Genomic DNA, 22,522 nt, shown 5'->3' with positions numbered 1-22,522 from the left:
CAGAATAATCCATCTGCCTAAATCTGAAGACAATGACTTAATAATGTTACCTTTAAAGTTGTTAAGGAGAATGGCTACGCCTGCCGAATGTTGAGAGGCGTGGCAAAAATAACACTGATCACCCCACTGTGCTTTCCAGAATTTTACATCATTATCACTCGAATGAGTTTCTTGTAGAAAAATCAAATCAGCATTTTTCCGTCTACAAAAAATGAAAATGGACTTTCTTTTGGTACTGTCACGAATACCTCGAACATTAAGGGATAGTATTTTTAAGGAACTGAAATGTAAGTCTGTCATAAGGGAAGAAGGGAATGAATAAAGTGAACTGGATGTCTGTTAAGTTAACTAGAAACTTATAAGGTGCTAAGGTATAAACACCTAAAGAAGATACTCAAAAGGGAACACTAAGTGTTGAGTACCTAAGTAAAATTCTTCAGAATCTGTTTGTTTTGGTTTTCCCCGATGAAGTGACCCAAATGCTTAAGCAAATTAACATTTATACTCCAATAAAAGTAGGATGTTTAACTACTCACACTGTAGGACATAAACAAGTCCAAACTTACTATAACAATGTTTGCCAAAAATTGGTACGACTAACTTGGAGGTATGAAAAGTTTTATAGAAAATATAAAGAGGTTATTATTGGTTGTAAACATATTACCTAATGATCCTGAGGCATTTCAAGTAAAAAAAACAAAAAAACCAAAACAATGTACAAGTGCCTCAAAATTATTAAATATTGAACAGTAACATTGGGAGCCTGAGGTAGTTGAAATACCTGTTAATGTTAGGTAACTTACAGAGTGAACTTAAAGTATTTCAGTCATCTTGCTGATCTTTAATAACCTCTTATTTATGCAGTGTGTCTTACACCATCAATGATGGCCACAGGACCGATCCATTTGGTCTTCTTTCCCTCGTCACGGGCTTGTTTGACAGTTGGCCACAGTTTATTTCTGCACTGTCTCTCCATGTAGGTGAGATCTTCTGCCAACCTGAGATTTTTCTTCTTCATCACATCAGAGTTGAGGGAAGCTCTCCACACTTTGTGTCGGAAGGTGCGCATGATGAACTGTATGATGATGGGGCGTGAGCTGTTTTCATCTCTTGTTCTACCAACTCTGTGAACAGTATCTATCATGAACTTTTTTTCCTCTGGGATGATCAGGGTGATTATAGCCATCACCTCTTTTCTTATATCTTCGTTACTATGCTCTGGGAGATTCAGAAAGCGCAGGTTCCACCGCCGACTATATCTCTCCGTCTCTTCTTGTTTCTCCTGAAGTGCAGCAATGCGATCTTTCAGCTTCTTCACAGCGACCTCTGTCTCTTTGCTCTGTATTTCAAGACCTTTCACGTGATCCCGCACGGCAATAATCTCCGCCGTGTTTTTGTTCACCATTTGTTCGAATTTGGAGAATCTGTCATTCAGCCCATTAATAGCTTTTAAGATGTCGGCATTGGATACAGCTTCCTCTCTCACCTCATGAGCCTCGATGCGGCTCTTCTTTGGGTTGGGGCTGTTAAGAGGGGTCTGAGGGAGAGGTTTGCATAGGCCTGCAAAGGAATTGTCTGGCTCCAAGTCCATTATCAGTCCTTCCTTTCTTCTTGCCTCTTTTTTGGCCATTTTGCAAGCTTATCCCGTGGCTGTTAGCTAAATGTTTCTGTACAAGCTAACACTTCACTGTATCGGGATTCGACAGGAAAAAAAAAAGAAACTCCGTTCGGCCTGATTTTAGTATATAAAGATGTCCTGTACGTGCGCAAAACACAAGCACAATGAGTCACTTCTAATAAAGCGATTATCTGAGTCCGTTTAGATCATTTAAAACGTTAGGTACTCATCAGAAATTCACGAGCTTACAGAGAAGCGTCCACACAGGTCGCCATCTTGGCTCCTCCTCCCAGAAACGAATCATGTCACATCTGTCAAATCAGTTCTGATGATGTTTCATCTGGACACACCTTCTTCTTCCTGAGACTCCATCAATGTCAAACCCAGAAAATGTAGTTTGCTCTCACGAACAGTAGAAACTAATGCAGTGTTCATCTATGATCTACAGTGAGAGGGGACCGCATCTTTTTCTGGAACAAAGCACCACACATCAGATAACTGAGTGAAAATATAACCAGGATAAAAAACACAAACAGGAACCGAGACCAAAATTTCTCAACTTTTAAGGGTGTTTGCTTCCAGGTTTGTACAAAGTAAGGATGATGTCAGAAATAATGTCATGAATACTTTTTTATTTATTCCAAATAAACTCCAGACTGCATCCTGTAAACAGAAAAAGATGAATGACTGTCTTTAATGTTTTTCGAGGTAAACAGTTTTGAAGGTGCTTGGCAGGGAGGCTCAGATCTTTTGTGAGATTAGGCTGTCTCATGTAAAACCAGACTGACTCTGTGATTTTTGAGATCAGGCCTCTGTGGGGGTTCTCGCCATCTGCTGTAGGATTTACACGTTTTCTTGTGTCTGCAGAAGCTTCTTTCTGTCGGGCTCTATGTTCGAGACCATAGTGATGCTGCAGAATGAATTCGGATAAGCATCTAAAAATCTAAAGTGCCTAAAACTAAAGCACAGTGTGTACTTGTACTGCTGTGCAGTCTAGTACAGCATGAGCAAAGGGATTAGGAGAAGTAGGTCCTGACTCTGTTCTTCCTAATCTCTGCACTCCCTTTTCACGGCAGCATGCTGTGAGCATAAACATCCACAGCTTCCCCTCAAAAGGATGAGCAGTGCTTCTGGCAGGTACAACAAGGGAAACGCATCAGCGGGCTTTTAACAGCACACTGCATGTAGTGCGCTGGCTTAAGAAGGCAACAAAGTCAAGTTAAAGTGCTGCTTTGTGAGGCGATGTAGGACAAAAACATCCAGTTCACGGTCCTACGTGTCGACAAAGACAAATAAATTCATTTTTCTACACAGACACAACAAGCGTGCCGGAGAAACACTCAGACGGATAAGATGGACGTGACTGTTTGATCACTGATTTATGAAGATGTGTCCAACTCTGAGCCTCCTGAATGAGTGAAAAAAGGCAGAGTGCTTGTGCCTGTTGGGGAATAACAGAGTTGGTCATGATTGTGGGAGTTATTCACAGATGTACTTTTCCAAAACCAACAATCCAGCAAACTGGCCTGCTTCAGTCAGCATTTAGACAGATGTACAGAGAAGAAAATGCAAACGCCTCAATGGAGCCATCTTCGTTTGGAGTGGAACCGTCTGAGAGTACGCACCGTTACTCCCCGTAGTTAAATAATTAGTGCTTTCCCTCCTCTGTCATACAGTTGTCGGGTTTCAGCTACCGCTTTAGCCTTTTCTAAAATAAAACTAAACAGCCAAAAGCAGCAGGACACTGCAGGACATAAAGCTCATGTAAAGATGAGCACAACGCTGATGCAGCCGTTATAACAGATGTGTCTTCAGTGCAGCTGACATGAAGCTTGGCTCAGGTCACCAGATACTTTCAGAGCATCTTTTCTTTACACTTTAAACTCCAGAGGTGACCTCCAGGACTGCAAATGAAGCCAGCAGCTGCAATTCCTCTACTGTCCACTAGAGGCTCCAGCAGTGAGTCAGTCTCCATAGACTCCCATGTTGAACCTTTACAGCAGAAATAAACATGTTTACAGCCTGATGCTGTTTTTGTCTTTATAGATAATTTCTTTCATCACGACACCTGCACAGGGGCAGAACTCACCTGTTTAACTTGGACTGTAAACAGGATATTTTGAATATTTTTATTGAGCTGCTGGTCTTGATAAACCTGATTATTCCTGGTTGTGTTTAGCTGCTGATTGATTCGTGTGTTAAACACAATGCCTCATCTTCTCTTTCTTAGGCTAAAATAAACTGTGCACTTTGTCCTCTTAGAGTGATGAAAAACGCTGCTGTGCTGTGAAGATGGAAATGATTCGCTCCTCTTCACACTCTGTGAGTGGCAGGCTGAATCCCAAACCTCCTCCTGGGTTTGTTTTCAGATATGCCACATGTTTGGCTTCCTTTGATATTTGGCGAGCCCCCGTACGTCTCTCTGATTTTCTGCTTTGGCTTAGCGTGAGCGCTGAAGGAAGATGACATTTTGTCTCAAAGACATCAGCATCGTCTCTGTGGCTCGTCCTTTTTTCGGTCTGAGAGCTCCTTCCTTCCTTCTCTTACTCTCCCCCTCGCTCTTGTTTCCTTGCTTCCTCCAATCTGTGCTTGTTGTTCTTTTAATTTACCCTCCGACTCATCATTTCCACCTGTTCTTCAAGGAGATGTGCCTTTGCCAGTGTTTAATGTGCCCTTTCAAATGAAGATAATCGAGAATTCAGTAACACTCTTCGGTGATAATGGAACCGCACTGCCTCAGGGAAACTGATGAAAGAACATTTTGCTTTTGTTTAAACATTGACCAACGTCGTTTCTTTTTCCTGGAATCAGCGCTGTGTGCTTTATGTGTTGCAAGTTCAATCATTCTCCAAATGAGATTTCCGTGTGAAAATAGAACACCTACCAACACAAAATGACTGGCTCCATGAATATAAAGCTGTGGAGAGAAAATCTTGTGTGTGTCGTAAGCCATCTCATTAAAAACCAAACCAGTTGCTTTAAAAAATTCTAAAGATAAGAACAGCAAAAATGGGCACTGTTACTTTTACATGCCATGATCTGTGACCACCATCTCTTGCTCTGAAACTGAACTCAGGGCTCGTGGTTAATTGGGTGATTTTTCGGGTTTTCTCTCTGTTATTGACACAGAACTTAAAGTTAATCCCTTAATTCAAGGTTCTTTATTTGTCACATGCATAGTTATACAAGTATAACACACAGTGAAATGCAACCTGACACGCTCCTCGACATGTGCAAAAAAAAAAGGGGGGGGTAGAGGAAGAACATTATATATATAGTATATACATTAGGTGAATGTGCAGTAGTAGCAGCAAGCAGGTGAATTCTGTACACCAAGTGAATTAAATAAGAATAGACAATCTGACTATTTTACAGAAGACAATATAAACATATTTAAAATTAAAGGAATTTGAAATGTACATTGTGCCTGGGTTTAGAGTGTCTGGAAGAGAGTCCTGTCTCAGTCAATTATAGATGATGTGAGAGGGCGGGTGTGTGTGTGTGTTTAGGGCCCGGATGGCTTGGGGATAGAAGCTCCTCTTGAGTCTCTCTGTCCTTGCCCGGATGATGCGGAACCTTCTACCGGATTGCAGAAGTTGGAACAGTTTGTTGCCAGGATGGGACGGGTCCTTCAGTACCTGCGCTGCTCTAGTCCGGCATCTTCTGGTGTAGGTGTCCTGAAGCGGGGGGAGAGCAATCCTGCAGCAGCGTTCTGCTGTACGGATCACTCTCTGGAGAGCTTTTTGGTCCTTAACACAGCTGTTCCCAAACCAGGGTGTGATGTTCTGTGTGAGGATGCTCTCCACAGCGCCTGTATAGAAAATCCTGAGGATCTTTGGAGAGACCCTGAACTTCCTCAGTTGTCGTAGGTGGTACAGGCGCTGCCTAGCCTTTTTGGTCTGGACCTGAATGTGGGCAGACCATGTCAGGTCTGAGGAGATGTGGACACCAAGATACTTGAAGGACTGCACCCTCTCCACTGGAGCTCCATTGATGATAATGGGCTTGTAGTCTCTCTGCTGACTCCTTCTGAAGTCCACCACCAGCACCAGCATCAGGGATAATTCCATAATCCCTGATGACTCCGATGTTTAAACTGCACCATGCACTGCCCATATGCAAGCCACTTTGCAACCCACCTCCTCCCTCTGAAACACACTGAAGTAGAATACACGAGACAAGGTTGCAGGACTCTTCACGACGATAACGAAGATGATTAGTGTTGTGAGAGGGTGTACTGAATAATCAGGCCCCATCTTATCTTAATGACCTTATAGTACCATATCACTCCATTTGACCACTTTGCTCTCATACTGCAGGCTTACTTATTGTTCCTAGAGTATTTCAAAGTAGAATGGGAGGCAGAGCCTTCAGTTTTCAGGCCCCTCTTCTGTGGAACCAGCTTCCAGTTTGGATTCGGGAGGCAGACAGTATTTCTACTTTTAAGATTAGACTTCCCTGACCACCCTGGCATCTTTCCTGAATGCGCCCTGCACATCAACAGTACGAGCTAAAGGGTCCACACAGTTCTATAAAATACAACACCAGTGGGTTTTGATGTGTTAGTATGTGATCAGCTGAGACAAGAATGTGTTAATAGTAAATAAATATATAGTAATGATTTTTGTGCATTTCAGATTATGGACTGAAACCATCATCCTCCAGCTTTAAACCAGCAAACAGAGGCTGGAGGACTCCTGTGTGGCTCTGAGCTGGTGTGCTCACTCAAAGCAGCAGTAACAGGACATTTGTCACCCTCACTCTTCTCTTTCTTCTCATTCGACAGGACGAGCCCAAAGAAACTGCTGTCCTTTCTCATATCTTCTGCTCTCTCTGTTGTCTCATATATCTCTTCGCGCACAAACTCCGACCTCATCAAAGACACTTCTTTGTCCCCCACCTCCTAGGTAAATTCACCTGTATCGAGGCTCGTTTCCACCTGGAGCGTCAGATGGGTTACTACCTGATCCAGATGTACATCCCCTCTCTGCTCATCGTCATCCTGTCCTGGGTTTCCTTCTGGATCAACATGGACGCCGCGCCCGCCCGGGTGGGCCTGGGCATCACCACCGTGCTGACCATGACCACGCAGAGCTCCGGTTCAAGAGCCTCTCTGCCCAAGGTGAGGACAAATCACTCGTTATTGTAGTCTGTTTGGAATTCATGAACATACCTTATTTCTAATTCATTTATTCCTGGACTCTTAGAGAGCAGCTTTGCATGATTCACAGTTTAAAATAATCCTTTCTCAGTGCTTGTCTGAAACGAACTGTTTTTTTCCTAAAAACAGCAAAAATACAGAAAAATAAAAATAAATTAAAAAAAAAAAAAAAAAACATAAAACTCCTATATCCAGACTTTTGTTCATATGATAGCTTGTAATGATGAGATACAAGAAAGCCACAGGATAATTACAGAATTAGCTATTTTATGCCTTTTATGTTCCAGTCCAGTGTTTATAATAAGCTAATCTTCTACTGCTTCTTCTTCAGTACTTAGCTCTGTATAAAGACAGAAAAAAAATCATCTTATTCCTGTGATGAACTTTCAGGTTTGAGCTGATAGTTTATCCGGAAGCTTATTTTCACATCTGTTGACTTTTACCTTTATAGATATTGTTTTTCATCCATCACACCCCAAAAATACCAAAACAAAGTAAAATATGAAGCAAAGGCAGGAAGAATTTGTATGCATGACGTGCCGTTTAATGACAGATGTCTTTTCATCCCTGTTGGAAGGAAGGCCTACAGCTTTTTCTGATAATTAAGGGACATAAATGACAGAGGCAGTGACAAAGACGATGTAGACAGAGAGGAATTAATTGAAGAAAAGATGGAATGAAGGGAAAAGATGAATCAATGGGAGGGAAAGAAAAATGTCCTTTTCCCTGACAAATTAGACACAGAGTGGAGGGAAGACGAGAGGCAGACAGATGGAGGGATGAAAGAAGGAAGAATTTAAAAAAAGACCTTTAACAAAGAAGGTTCAAGGAGACAAAAATGGAGAGAATACGTTTTAGAAAGCGAGAGGAATCTTTTACTGTCAGGGATTTTCAGATTGAAGTGAAAAAATGGTCAGGGTCTGCGTGAGCTAGTAGGATTGTATAATTACGTCCAGGAAAGCTGTAATCCCCAACACACACACACACATATACACACTCTGTTTGTTGACATTAGGTGCTTCATGCGCTCTAAAAATTGAACAAGTGAACCATGGTTCCTCTGCAGTTCAGCTGTCACAATAATGATCACACAGCACAGCTGAGCTTAGGTGGGCATACTGCTCCCTCTCTCACACACACACAGACACACAGTGTTCTGTGAGTGTTCTCACAGTGTTCTGCGTGCGATTGATAGCAGACACACACACACATATGGCTCTCTTCACATGTTTCTGCTGCAGCTTGTCAGATCAGAGCAGATGGAAGTGGACACGAGGCGAGATCTCTGCTCAGCTGATCATTATGTCCATATACAGCACGGTACACACACAGTATGACTCTCTCCACGTCTACATATCGTACCATTATTGGGACACATGTTGTCGTACCCTCTAAGCTCCAGCCACAGACCTGGGGCGGCTGCAGTTCACCTGTAGCAGTGGACTTGTGCTTTTATGATACCCGCCTTTCAGAGAGGGACTGACTTCATCGATTCAGATCAGGGTGCTCTCATATCAGGGCTGCAGATCCTTTTTGTGAGAAAGTACAGACGTCACAGAAATATGCAGACGTTTCCTTTGGTGCTGCTGCTGCCAGGATACAAACAGCGGTTGTGAGCGTTATGGCCCCAACCGAAAGACAAAGGAAGCAGGAGAGGTGGGGTCGGCGTAAGCTTCTCAGCAAACCGACTGCACGCTTCTGTCTCCACGTCTTCACTTTCATTTCCTTTGCCTTCACTCCCTCTCTGCTCAGTTAGTTTTAAGCCCCTGAAAAATGTCTGATCAGGTTTAGGAACAGCTTGAATACATAATAACCCAGCGTGTTGTGAGACGTGTGTTTAAATTTCTGAACAAGCATCCCTCTGTGGGGAGCCAGGACCGAGACCTCAGTACCAGGTTATGAAAACTTTGAGCCCCTTCTCTGACACATCAGGGATGATAACTGGCTGTGTGGAAACTACATCCTTCTTTAGTATTTATGATGATATTTCTTTTCTGTCTCTCAGTGAAGAAAGGATCGATGCATTGATCTTCTGACAGGGAGCTCAGTTGTGATATGTGTGATGCTGCATGCATGAACAGCTGATGCCCCGTCAGAAACCTTCAGTCCAGTCGTGACTCGATGCTGAGGAAGCCCCTTTCAGAGTTCTCAGAGTGCTGCTGAACTGTGCTGGAAATCTGAACAGGTGAAGGATGACTGCAGGGAGATCTGTTATAAATCCAAAGTTTAATGTCAACTTTGGTGAAATTAAAAAAGAAGGATGGTCAGATTAGCTTACATTACAGGTTAGCACAGAAAAAAACATCATCTGTTCAGTACTGAAAAATGATCTATCCATCCATCATTCCCACATTTTCCTGTTCCATGCATGTTGTGTTCCACTAGCCCACTTCTCAGTTTGTCCTCTCATCCTGAAGACTTGATATGGAGCTTGCTGATCGGGCCACATATGAACCGGTATGCTTCAGTTATCTGTCGCTTATATTAGGATGAGGTTAGCCTGGGGACATTTTGTAGATGCGTGAAAGGATTGAAACTCCAATCTGTTGTTCCCAAGTGTTCACACTAGACTATCCAGCTACTCTACTCACGTGCCCCAAACGATTTCCAGGCTACCCCATGCCTTGAATCCCTCTGTGAGTGGGTCACACAGAGACGGGTAGAAGCTAGGCGACGCCTCCACCCACACGGGCTACGTCAGCAGTACGTCACTGTGCTGTGCTGACCACGTTCCTCTCTCACGCTGATGTCACAGCAATGGAGGGTGCTATCTGGGCCAAAACAACCATGTCTGAAGCCTGAGCTTTAGGCTCGTGTGGATTATTCTTACACACATTTTTACCTCATTATTTCAACCTGTGGAATCATTCAATGCAATATGATTATGGCAAATAAGGGAAAATGCCCCCTCAGTATTCCAGACACTTGCTTAGTCTGTCAGCACTTTCAGCTCACAGCCCTCCACTTCTTCTTCTTCTTCTTTTTTGATCGTTGCCCTGTGAAGCATGAGTACAGTAACGCCGCCTAAGCTGCTCAGCAGGTCACCACTGCTCAGTTTGTCCGTCAGGAGCTTTCAGCCTCACACAGATCATACTGCAGCACCGAGCTAACAGTCGCCTGTGGACTCAGTAAAAACACACGAGTCACTCTCAGGATGTAGAGCGTGAGTTTAGTGTTCTTCAGTCCTGCAAGATTTCATAGCTAAGCAGAGTCTGCGAGAGCTAATTTAAGAAATCTGTACCAGCAGCATAAGGAAAACTGTGGTCACTCATAACGCTTCATGTTGGCAGTAAAACAAAAACAGCATCAGGAAATAAAGTGTTGTCCAACAGTGTGGTGCAGCCTCTCTCTCTCCATCTGCTTCATTTACCTCGCTTAATGCTCTGCCTTCCCAGAATCAGCACCAGAGAAGGCACTATTTTAGAGAAGGGGTCATTCAAAAGCTTCTTTTACTTCTGGATCTGCCTAAGTTTATGAATATAACCATACAGTCCAAAATAAAGCAGCACAGGAACCAAAGCTGACCTCTAAAATCGTCCATGCTGATTTTATGAGTATGTATGAAAAGGTAACGTGTGTGCTGGGAAGGATTTGAAGATTATTTCTACTGCTTCACACAAAGGAGGAAAGGCTTCTTTAAGTGCCTGTGAAATCATTTTTGTGGGAGAGTCATCCCCGTCTCTCTGGCTGGATGACCATCACCGCTGAGCGTGCCCGCTGAGCGTGCCCACTGAGCGTTGAGGCCTCTCGGCAGCTCGGGGAGGGAGTCGCTCAGGCGTTCGAAGATAAACGTTTTCATGAACGGCACAAACGAGCACGAATCACAGCGAGGTCGAGCGGCGATGATAAGCACTCTGTGTTTGTGTAAAGTGATCCAAAGTCATAGTTTAATTGGATTTTAAACGGCTGATTGTGGGCTTCCTCTCTGCGAGACAGACCAGGTTCTCCCTCTCAGGCTGCACGCTGTAATTGCGTTTGGAGATGAAGAGTTGTAATGACAGGCCGGGCGAATGCACTCAAATAAAGGTACTTGGCGGGCAGATAGCAATCATACAATGATCCAACCAGACTTCATTTAGCCCGTATTATCTGGACAGTCCTCGCCCTGGCCGTCTTGCTGTAATTTCACTGGTTCTGTGAGCTAGTTGGGTCCAGTGTTGTGTTTTACGTGCACCTGGCTGTGCATGCAGTCAGGTAATTTTAATAATGTAGTGAGAGCACCTTAACCTCGTAGTCTAAGCTCAAGACAGTGGAAATACCTTTACACGTATGCCTTTACTGCGATAAAGATACAGAGCATCACTCATTCCTGTGCACTCAGATATTGCAGACAAATGTATAAATGAGTACAGATTATCAGACCACTATGAAATTAAAGTATTTTAATGTATTTGGATGCTTAGATTATTTTACTTTTGCACACAGAAATCAAACTATTTCACAAAAAACAAAAACTACCAGGGTAATGATTACCCCTGATGCTAACAGTCCATTTGGCTAGATAACAGCCTGCAATCATCTACTGTAGTCTTCACTCCTCTCCTCAGTAATCCCAGCCTGTTCTTCTTGGGAGAACCTCTCGGGCTCCTCCAGATGTGATGATCTTCTTGCGTGGACCTTTTTCTCCAGTTTGGCCCACAATCAGGGCTTTGTGCAGGCCAGTCATGTAATGCTCACTTTGGTCTTCTGGAGGTCGTTCTTCACCAGGAGCGACATATGTTTTGGGTCGTTGTTGCGTTGGAAGACAAAGTGATGACTCAGGCCCAGTTTAGCCGCTGACTGTGAGCATCAGTGATTCTGTTTCTCAGGCCTGGACTGGTGATGCTCAGTTACGACCAGTGATGGGAATAACGGCGTTACAAGTAACGGCGTTACTTTTTTCAGTAACGAGTAATCTAACTAATTACTATTCCTATCGTTACAACGCCGTTACAGTTACTAACAAGGAAACGCGGTCCGTTACTATTTTTCAACAAACAGACGGCTGAAGCTGTGTTCAGCTTACCGCATCTTATATCAGTAGCACGGAAGTAGCTGACTACGTAAGTAATCTGGACGCTACAGCTTTAAGCAGTTGCGCGCGCTCCCGCGGATGGTAATCACGATCACTGTCTAGCACAACACCTGGAGCTCAGGGGGCAAAACAATCGCATGAGTGCTGCTGTTTGACTGAGGAAGAATAAAGGAGTCGTGGTAAGCCAATCACATGACCACTTAAAGACAAAGCAACAAGGTGATATATACCAGTTTTTAAATTGTGTTTGTAGGCCACGTAAAACCAGAGTCATGATAAACAATATATACGCGGCGTTTTTTCCTCAATAGTTTCGTCACGTTTACTGTCTAAGGACAGCGCTAGCAAGCACTCTCTGCTTATGACCAAAACAAAACAAAAAAAACAGCGGAAGTTTTAGGAGTGACGGCGAGAGAGAGAGAGAGAGCAGAAAAAGAGAGAGCAAGTTTTGAGATGTGAGAGATTTGTGACGTTTAGCGTGTTTGGAGTGTGTAGTTAATGTGTTGTCTTGTGTAGTTAGTGTGTAGTGTTGTGGATAGTTTTGTGTTGTGTGTCAGAACAATGAGGCGACTGCTGTCTCCAGGTAGAAAAAGGAGTGATACACCTGCTGCTGTCAGACCTGCAGGTATCAGGCTGTGATGTTCTCCTTTATAGTGGACAGAAATATTTGGAGTGGCACAAATAATTTGTGTGGCATCTTATTGATGCAGAACAGCTGATTGTTCTGTAAATAGTTTGAAATGGTTATTTGAAAAAGGGTAAAAGTAAACTTGCGCATAGGATTTTAAAATTGACAATTAATATTTGCATTTAAAGTTATGAAATATGATTCATTAAAGATGTTTGTGGTTGTTACAGTAAAAAATATAACTTTTTCTACTCTGATTTTATGGTTTTTGTCTGATTTTAGATCAATTGTGTTAATACAGTATGTCAAAATGAAAACATGACTGTAAATTCAGACACGTGAGGTTGTGCTGAAAAGGATGATACCAAACCAAAGTATACCAAAGTAAATAGTTTTTAAAGGTAAAATGTGGAGGGAAAATCAAAAGTAGTTAAAATGGCCAGTTATACCCTGGACCCCAGAGGGTTAAACTTTTTTTTTTAAAGTAACGCAATAGTTACTTTTCAAGTAATTAATTACTTTTAGAATATTGTAACTCAGTTACTAACTCAGTTACTTTTTTGAAGAAGTAACTAGTAACTATAATTGAATTACTTTTTCAAAGTAACTTGCCCAACACTGGTTACGACCCGAACCCTGCTCAAGTTTTTATACCAAGTGTAAACTGGAAGATAACCGTCAGTTTGAACTGGATTTTACAGCTCTGAGTGTTACAGAGTTAAAGCACATCATTGCACAGCAGTGCTGTGTGCTGTGGCTCAATGAAAAGGTCCGTTTTTCAGGAGTAATAATATTCACCCTGCTCACTGTTGTTTTTTCTGAAATCATTCTGCTATTGAGTGCAAACTGGAATCATTTATGCTTTCTGAAGGAAACCAGTATGTTTATAAAATCCTATTCCTCTGTAAAAAAAAGCACTTCGCCAAAATCTGCACATTTCATTGGGGAAACAAATTATTTGTATTTTTAGGTCGTTTGTTTGACCCTTTAGAGTGACCAGAGGAAGCTCTATAAGAACAGCATATTGCTTCAACAATAGCTTACACTGATCGGTAACACTGACTAAAGGCCTAGTGCCCTGCTGCCAGATAAAAACATACACCAACCATAACATGACTGCCATAATTCAGTTCAGTTTTATTTATACAGCGCCAAATCACAACAACAGTCATCTCAAGGCGCTTTATACTGTAAGGTAGACCCTACAATAATACATATAGAGAAAACCCCAATAATCATATGACCCTCTATGAGCAAGCACTTTGGCTACAGTGGGAAGGAAAAACTCCCTTTTAACAGGAAGAAACCTCCGACAGAACCAGGCTCAGGGAGGGGCGGCCATCTACTGCGACCGGTTGGGGTGAAAGAAGTAAGACATGATAAAAGACATGCTGTGGAAGATAACTCTGAATATTAACATAACTCTGAATATTAACGGCCCCACAAATTGTTGCAAATTGTTGATTTAACCTCCTAAGACCCGAAGTCTTCCGTGGCATGCCTTTTTAATTTCTCTTTGATCTTTGGGCATATTGGGACCCGCTGAATGTAAAAGCAAAGAATTACCAGATTTTTCTTTTTTACCTGATTTGTGTTTCTAAAAGAAATGAGATCCACATATGAGGATATTCGTTGAAAATTTCGATAGAACAGTGGCAGTATATTGTCCTCGTAAGTGGATATCAGGCCCCTGTAGTGCAAGATTTAGTATTTTGGTCTAGACAACCCAAAATGTGATGTCCACATATGTGGACGCCAGGTCCTAGGAGGTTAAATACACACTGTCACCCATCAGTCAGTGAACATCTGTTGTGAAACCTCGAGTTGAGGGGTGGAGCCAGCTGTGGTCACAGTCCAGTGATCATACCCTGGTTTATCTTTCTGTGCTAATAATGACTTTAACTTATCAAATTTACTGAAAGTAGCTGAGCTGAAAGTACTGATAAAGTATGGTGAGTGTTTACTGAGGTCAGGTTAGCAGTAGGCTCATTTTCTGACTTTGATACAAGCAGAGGACACACAGGTTCACTTTATACTTTTCAGACTTTAATGCACATTTCTGGAGGGTAAATGAAACATTATAAAATAAAGTGGAAAAATGAACAGAAAATACTAAATTTCAAATGAAGGGAGCGTCTCCTGAGATCTAAAACCACAGAGCTGAAAATAAAAAATAATGTATTTGTTCCCACATATATAATGTGATTTATGCACTCATTGTACTGTACTTATCTGCATCAGTTACAGCAATAAATGTTCCTTTATGAACACTTGTTTTCATGTCGCAGGAGCATCATTTGGTGTAAATTGGTCATTTGAGAAAACATTTGGAGTTTAAAGTCATGAACTGAAAATGAAGCCGACTTTACAAACTTTCTCTAATCGACTGCCTCCAGCCTCAAACCAAACAGGGTGAAATGATCTTTAGATGCTCGTTAGATTTTATTAGGGTTTCTTTTTTTATCAGCAAGTCAGACACGACGCACAGAGACCCTCTGACGGCCTCTTCCTTCCCGTCTCCACTAACAGGTGTCGTACGTAAAAGCCATCGATATCTGGATGGCCGTCTGTCTGCTGTTTGTGTTCTCGGCCCTGCTCGAGTACGCCGCCGTCAACTTCATCGCCCGCCAGCACAAGGAGCTGCTGCGCTTCAGACGGAGGCGACGACACATGAAGGTGAGCCGCCTTGAGCATCCATGGCACGACCTCACCTTTAAATTCATGAATTTTTACATCTCCGCACCGAGTCTGTCCTTCATGCAGAACTCTGATGAGTTATATTCAAGAATTAGAATTTGTTCATATCACAGCGGTGTCTCTGAATAATCATAAAATGAAGACTAATCATTTTGGGGTTCTGCTTTTTGTTCTTCACCTGATTTAAGTGCGTTGGATTAACAGAAAGGGATCTTTGGAGAGGAAATATGAAACCAAAGTTGTTTTATTGATGGTCAGTCATTTCACCAGTCCCAGCATGAGCCGAAGCACGAGAGAAACTAATAGTTTAGATCTACAAATGTGCAGATTTTACAGGTAAAAATGGAAACTCACTTTCAGCGCAAGAAAACAGTGTGTGTGTCTGTGTGTGTGTCTGTGTGTGTGAGAACACCAAAATCCCAGCTCTCCTCCATCCTCAGGCCTTCTGAAAAATTCACGGCGTGTTTGATATTAGCTTTTTCGCAGGCAACGCTCGTCATCACCGGGCAGAAACACAAAGCATCAATGTTTGATGGGCAGAGAGCCGAGAATGATTAAAGGCTGAGCCGCGGAGCAAACACAGACGAGGCTCATAATGGATCCACGATGTAAAAGAGAAGAAAGCACACATTAAAAAAGAAACTCTGCTCAGCTCTCAAACTTTTGTTTGTGGAAATGCAGCAGTCAGAACAAACAGTGCCGAGTGTGCTGCAGGGTTTTTGTGTGTCTGTGACATCACGTGCTTTTCATCCAGGTAGTCTTGGAAAAATCATCCCAGCGTGTTTCATTGATTTCTGCTCAGATTAAACACGGGTGGTCAATAATCAGTCAGAAAACCACATCCTCTACTTACAGATGTTCATATACAGATGTTCCATTAGTTAATCTGAAGAAAGTCAAACCTTTAACAAGTATGCTAACAAACATTACAGACGTGAGGCTTTTCTGTATCTTTTTTTTTTTTTTGATTTATTAAAACAGTAAGCCACGTAGAATAAACAAACTAGTGTTTATTTTTACGTCTGAGTATTAATCCATCCATTCACAGCTTCCTGGTGTTGTTAAAAAATAAAATGTTGAGCTCTTGTAGGAAGTGACACGTATAAAATCTGCCCCAGGAGCTGGCTACAATTTGGGAGAGCCTGTGAAAAACATACAACACTGATTAGATATTTTTATCACTAAGAGGTGGATAATCACATCAGCAGCCTTCGTCATTCTTCGTTCTGACATCACTGTGAAGTCAAAAACAAATAACTCCCAAAACAGCCTCCATTTTTTCATTAACTGTCAAACTGCCTAAAAACATCTCTTCTGATGAAACGAAGATAAAGTGGAAACCTGAAAATGTGTCGCTTTATTTAATTCCTCAACACTGTTTTTGGATATTTGGTTAAAATGACAACGCACAAAGTCAAATTTCCCCCGGAGGACAGTTCAGACGTATCAGAGCCATTTTTTTCTTCTTTGCCTTCTTTCTGCTACTTTCTTAGGTTAGCGTTTATCTTTGCAGCATTTAATCAATCAATTCTATATGTCCAGTTGGATTTATCAGCGCCCGGCTGCTGTATTGAATAAAGAGTAAAGCTGTCAGGCCTGCGGGGAGCTGAAGTGCTGCTTGACAGTGAAACTGGTGGTTTGTGTGGGTGAAGGGCAGGGAAATGCAAACGCTCACAAGAAATGCAACATCGTGCCTGCAGTAAACAATCCATACAGTGCCCAGTGTGTGTGTTTGTGTGTGTGTGAGAGAGAGAGCGATTGTATTGTTATAGCTGGTGAGCATGCATGAATGCATCCGTGGGGGCTGTCGTGCATTTTGCTGTTGTAGGGCATGTGTTTGTGCTTGCTACTCCTGGAGCCGCCTGATTGAGTCTGACATGCTTTAGCGTGTGAGCGTGCGGCCATGTATTTATGAGGACCTTGTGTCCTCGCGGGGTACCGGAGGTCCTGCCCAGTGGGGCCGTTGCGTTGTAGACATAAGATCAAGATTAGACTGTCAGTTTCAGAATGAATGTAATCAAGATTTGGACATGCAGAAAAAGGCGGGTTTAAGAAGTTTGCATTAAAAAAAGTTCATGTTATTAGTGATCATTATTATTAATACTAAAGAGCCTTTCTGCATATTTTTGTGGGTTGGTTCAGTTTTATTTAAATACCACCAAATCACAACAATGGTCGCCTCAGTCGCCTTATGCTGTAGAATAAAGGTCCTACAGTAATACAGAGAAAACCCAACAATCAGACGACCCCCTATGAGCAAGTGCTCGGCAACAGAGGGAAAGAAAAACTCCCTTTTAACAGGAAGAAACCTTGGGCAGAACCAGGCTCATGGAGGGGTGGCCATCTGCTGCGACCGGTTGGGGGTGAGGGGATTCAGTTCAGTTCAATTCAATTCAGTTTTATTTATACAGCGCCAAATCACAACAACAGTTGCCTCAAGGCGATTTATATTGTAAGGTAGATCCTATAATAATACATACAGAGAAAAACCCAACAATAATATGACCCCCCTATGAGCAAGCACTTTGCAGACAATGGGAAGGAAAAACTCCCTTTTAACAGGAAGAAACCTTGGGCAGAACCAGGCTCAGGGAGGGGCGGCCATCTGCTGTGAAGGGTTGGGGGTGAGGGGATGAAGACAGGACCTTGAAAAGATAAGATACCTGACCTGAAGCGGGCCTGTTGTGTATTTCCTTGTTTTTTTTAATCATGTACCGACTGTTCTACAAGTTTCCAATGATAAAGCTTCTGTTTGAGTCTACATCCCTAAAGTTTATCATTCTGATGAAAGTCTGCAGGGGTCATGTAATTCCATTAAAAACCGTCATCGAGACCAGCACTCGTTTTTACTGCAGATTTCTTAAAATAGACAGTGAGCTGCTGTGGTGGAGGTTTGGGCTCACTGCCTCTATCAGAGTCCAAGAATAAGAACATGAAGCAGGAAATGACCATAATGTTTAACAAACATATGGAAACAGAGCTCTGAGGACTCTGACTGACCCACCTCTGCTCCAGGATCTCAGGCTGTAGTCAGAAGCCGGCCCCGAGTCAGAATGTAAAATCAGTGTAAGACCTTTTTTTGAGCGCACCTGAAAGTGTGATGTCATCCTATAATGTCACACTTTCTACAAAAAAGCAAACAAATGTTTAACCCTGAATCTCAGGAGCAAAAGTTCATATCATTCGACCTTCACGGAGGAGGATCAAAGGCTCGGGGGGGGGGGATTTTAGTGTGGTTTTCAAACTCAGGAGGAAACTTCAGCTTTAAGCCAGTGGGGACGAGGCATCTTATCAATGTCTCAAGATAGTGAGAGACTAAAGTCCAATCTGATAATGTTCAGGATGACGTGTAAACAAAAGCTCAAGAAGCTGTGGAAAAAATGTTCTCTCTGTATATGTATATAAAAATGTCTGACCCACGAGCAAACAGCGGTATTCCCAAATGAACCCCGCTAACGGAGTGTGATTGAATCCTCCCTCCACAGAAATCTCAGTCCACAAAGGCACAGTGAGGGAGAAAGAGAGGGACGGGAAGCCGGTCTGTGGGAAATAATATAGAAAAATAATCCAAAATAAAATATATAAATCTTAAATCCCATTGTGGTAATCCCCAATCCCTCTGAGCAGTGATGGGAGGTGAAGAGGTAGATTAGCAGTCCGGCTGCCGCTGCACTTTCCAGGGAATCAGACACTCACCCCTCTCTCGGCCCTCGAGTCCACAGAGAGAGAGTGAAAGAGGACCGCAGGCTCAGGACTGACCCACATCTGCAACACCAAACCTTTTGCATACGTTTTTTTTATCGCACACTCTCTGTGTGGCCCTGCGATGGAAGCGGGGTGAATGTAGGCCATCGGCCCGTTATGCAATTTGAGCCTTGTACACGGCGGCCCGTCTGTCGGTCTTCCTGCCTTTACATCTGGCCGTTCGGAATCCTTAATATCTATTTTAAGCTTGTACTACAAAATAGGTGAATTCATGTTCTGGTGTTCTTATATAACATCATTTGTTTTTCAGTTTTTGTGTCATGTTGTGTAGTCGGGTTTTTGTTGAGGTTGTCTGAGGTGACCCTTCAGTCACCAAAAATCCTCTAATGTCATTTAACAGTTGATGTCTCTGCAGCGAGCGCAGAGTTTTGTACTTTCTTATATAAAACAGTGTTTATTACATTCATCACCAACAAAATGTAAGAATCATAAAGTGGAGGGAAAAAATATGTTAGCATGTATCGGCCTGCTTAGAAAGTGGGCGACTATAAAGTTATCCATGCAACAGTCTCTTCTGCATTTTCACATCACAGCCAAAGGTTTAAATAAAGGAAGATTCATGTGGGAATAGGATACTGAAAAATATCAAAATTACAACAATTTCTATATTAAAAACAGAACTAGGCTGTTATTTTTAACTATTTTGGTGTCACTAATATTATAAACTACAGTAAATCAGCCTGTTTTAATTCAGTTTGCAAACATTTCATATTTGTTTAAACACATCATTTAATGAGTTCACAAAGACTTTCTGCTGGAAGTCAGATTAAAAAAGTTTAAAAGTTTCATTTTTGGAGATATACGTCCAGAGTTAAAATGCTTCTCTGTGTTCACCTTTAATCCAAATCTTATATATTTTTCAAACAAAACTTTCTGAAAGAATTTTCATACACAGAAAGGTACCTGATTAATTGTAGACATATTACAGTATATGAAAAGTATGCAGGGACAATGAATATCTGAATAAATCAGTCAGTGCTTTATTCAGAGCTCAAAGCTTTAGTGACAAACGGCTTATTAAATACATCCGAACTGTTACCAAAGTAATGTTGGCGAGCTTTACAGAAAACAACTCCGGAATCAGTCGACTCATTTTGCGGGTACAGTAACCTGGGATACCACTGGTCGATATATTCTGGATGTCCACCATCTATATTGTTTTAAACTCCATCCTGGAAGGATGAAGGTCAGCTCCTCCCAGATCTTGATCTCGTCTTATTGGCCTCTTGTTGAGTGGAGTCGGACCGAGCCAGCCCAGCAGCCTGAACTCAGCGGCCTGAACTCGGCGGCCTGAACCCGACGGCCCGAACCAGACAAACAGAACCCAACAGCCGTGACCCAAAGGCCCGAACCCCACAGCCGTAACCCAATGGACTGAATCCGATGGCCCAAACCTAGAGACCTTAACCTGACAGCCGTAACCCAGTGGCCTTAACCTGGCAGCCTGAACCCGACAGACAGCCTGAACCCAGCGACCTGAACCCCACAATCATAACCCAACAGCCTGAACTGGGCAGCCTGAACCCAACAGCCTGAACTCTACGGCCTGAACCCTGACAGACAGCCTGAATCCGGCAACCTGAACCCCACAGCCGTTACCAAACCACCTGAACCCAGCAGCCTGAACTCAACGGCCTGAACCCGACATAAGAACCCTGCCTTAAATAAAAGGTGCTTACCTAAGTCAAGTATTTCAGGAGTGCACTTATGTAAATCTACTTACTCTCCACCACTTGTGCGCAACTCATCTCATCACAACACCTAAACAACAAGAGACTACAAGGACTTCTAAGGACGCAAAGAAAACAGAGATCAATTCAAGGTATTTGCATTTAAAGCAGGATTTTGCCGAGAGGTCTGCATAATTTGGTGGAAATGGAGGAATTCTTCAAAAGTATAAAACAACTTAAAATTCAGCTCCTAGGGTCTTTTTACTTTATTTCAGGCACAATAAAAATGGAATAAAATGATCCCTTAATAAATGTATGAGCACCCTCAATAAGATCATCACCATTAATCCCGACCGCTGTGAAGGAAATCTGATGACAGCGAAACCCCATCGGCACACAGCGAGTGAGAGGCGTGCAGTCCTTGGGCGTCACTCGTTCTTAATTAACCTCTCTGGCCAGTGCTTCTAATATGAGTCTAATGTGATCCACAGCCCTCCATTACGGCTGCGAGAGGGCTATCAGTCAGGTTTAAGCTCGCTGCAGAGGAAACTGTCACCGCTGCGCTCCAGCACGCATAAACCTCACTAACACAGGACTGCTCGGTCAAATCTAAATTCCAGCTGAGATGTAAAAATAACCGCAATCTAACCATGATTATAACCTGGTGTTTTAGAAGCCCAGTCATTAGCACAGTTAAATCCTGTCCTCCTATATTTACTGCATTTGCTGTCCCAGATATTGTGATGTGATTTGATGATAGGGTCTTTTGTATTATTGTAGTCTTTACCTTACAGTATGAAGCACCTTGAGGCAACTGTGATGTGGATATAAATAAAACTGAATGAATTAAATTAAATGAACGATAGCTTCAGGTCATCACTGATGATCATATACACCTCAGGCTGTCGACTTCTCAGGAAGTGACTACAGCTGGATTAAAGGGTGAAGTGTTAAGTAATTAGCTAATGCTTCCTACCTGCATTAGACAGATAAGCCTGTTATGCTAAGGCTTTAGGGAAAACAATGGCTGGAGTCTGCAGCACAGCCTAAATGATTGTGACTGTGTGCGATGAACTTACCTGGTCACTTTGAGGATAGCAACCAGGTCTGCAACTAGGCAGGGATCAGTAGGTAGAGTGATTGCCCCATGATCGGAAGGTCGGGGGTTCGATTCCACTGAACGGCTACCCTGAGGTACCCCTGAGCAAGGTACACACTGCTCCCCGAGCGCTGCATTGGTGGCTGCCCACTGCTTCACTGGGTGAATGGGTTAAATGCAGAGGAATAATTTCCCTTTTTTTACACATTATTAAAAAAAAAAAAAGGGTCTGTAACCACCACAATCAGAGTAACTTTGGCGATCCAATATGGCGACTTAAATAAGCTGGAGTCAGCCTGCTATCAGTTTATCTGTCATAAATCAGCGATTAACTGTGATAAATTAACAAAAATCACAAATCTGTTGAATTTCTGTTACATAGAAATGAACTACATTCAGAACCTCACTGAGAGAAACAGAAGTTCCTCCACAATAGTGACAAGAGAGTCCTTACTGCAGAACGGCCATCCAACTGAGCTGAAAAAACTAGAATACGAGTTCCACTAATCAGCTGGGACCTCGTCGGACTGAGATTGCTTGGAGACAGGTTGCTTCCCACTAAGTGTTATCCCACTTAAAAATTCTGAAAGTGTGACATGTTCCAGGGAAGGCATTTGCCAACTAGTTACAGGAGAACACAAAACTCTGGTAAGATAAACAACTTCCTCATGCCAAACAGAGGCTCTTAGTATTGCTGTTGTTGAGTTGTGGTGCAGTTTGTGATCACATTTATGCTTCAAAGAAAGTTGCATGAATGAGATGATCTTGTTAAACAAAGGTATAATATAATGTAGGTATAATATAACAGAGGTATAATATGCTTTTATTTTGGACAGAGATTAATTTCCATGATAATCCAGAGCTGCTGGA

General features: G+C 42.5%; 1 protein-coding gene across 4 annotated transcripts in view; it reads left to right on the top strand.

The window, feature by feature from the left end:
* glra1 (glycine receptor, alpha 1) overlaps positions 1-22,522 on the top strand; it is a 137,796-nt gene that overhangs the window by 97,894 nt on the left and 17,380 nt on the right. For all 4 annotated transcript variants that reach the window (XM_063492712.2, XM_063492731.2, XM_063492739.2 and 1 more), the window contains 2 exons: positions 6,526-6,740; positions 14,951-15,097. In XM_063492712.2, coding sequence (XP_063348782.1) covers positions 6,526-6,740; positions 14,951-15,097 — 362 coding nt within the window. The remainder of the gene's footprint in view (positions 1-6,525; positions 6,741-14,950; positions 15,098-22,522) is intronic.

The sequence above is a fragment of the Pelmatolapia mariae genome, linkage group LG2 (assembly GCF_036321145.2).
Source record: "Pelmatolapia mariae isolate MD_Pm_ZW linkage group LG2, Pm_UMD_F_2, whole genome shotgun sequence".
In the NCBI taxonomy this organism is placed as follows: domain Eukaryota; kingdom Metazoa; phylum Chordata; class Actinopteri; order Cichliformes; family Cichlidae; genus Pelmatolapia; species Pelmatolapia mariae.
This window is presented reverse-complemented; position numbering and strand designations above follow the sequence as displayed.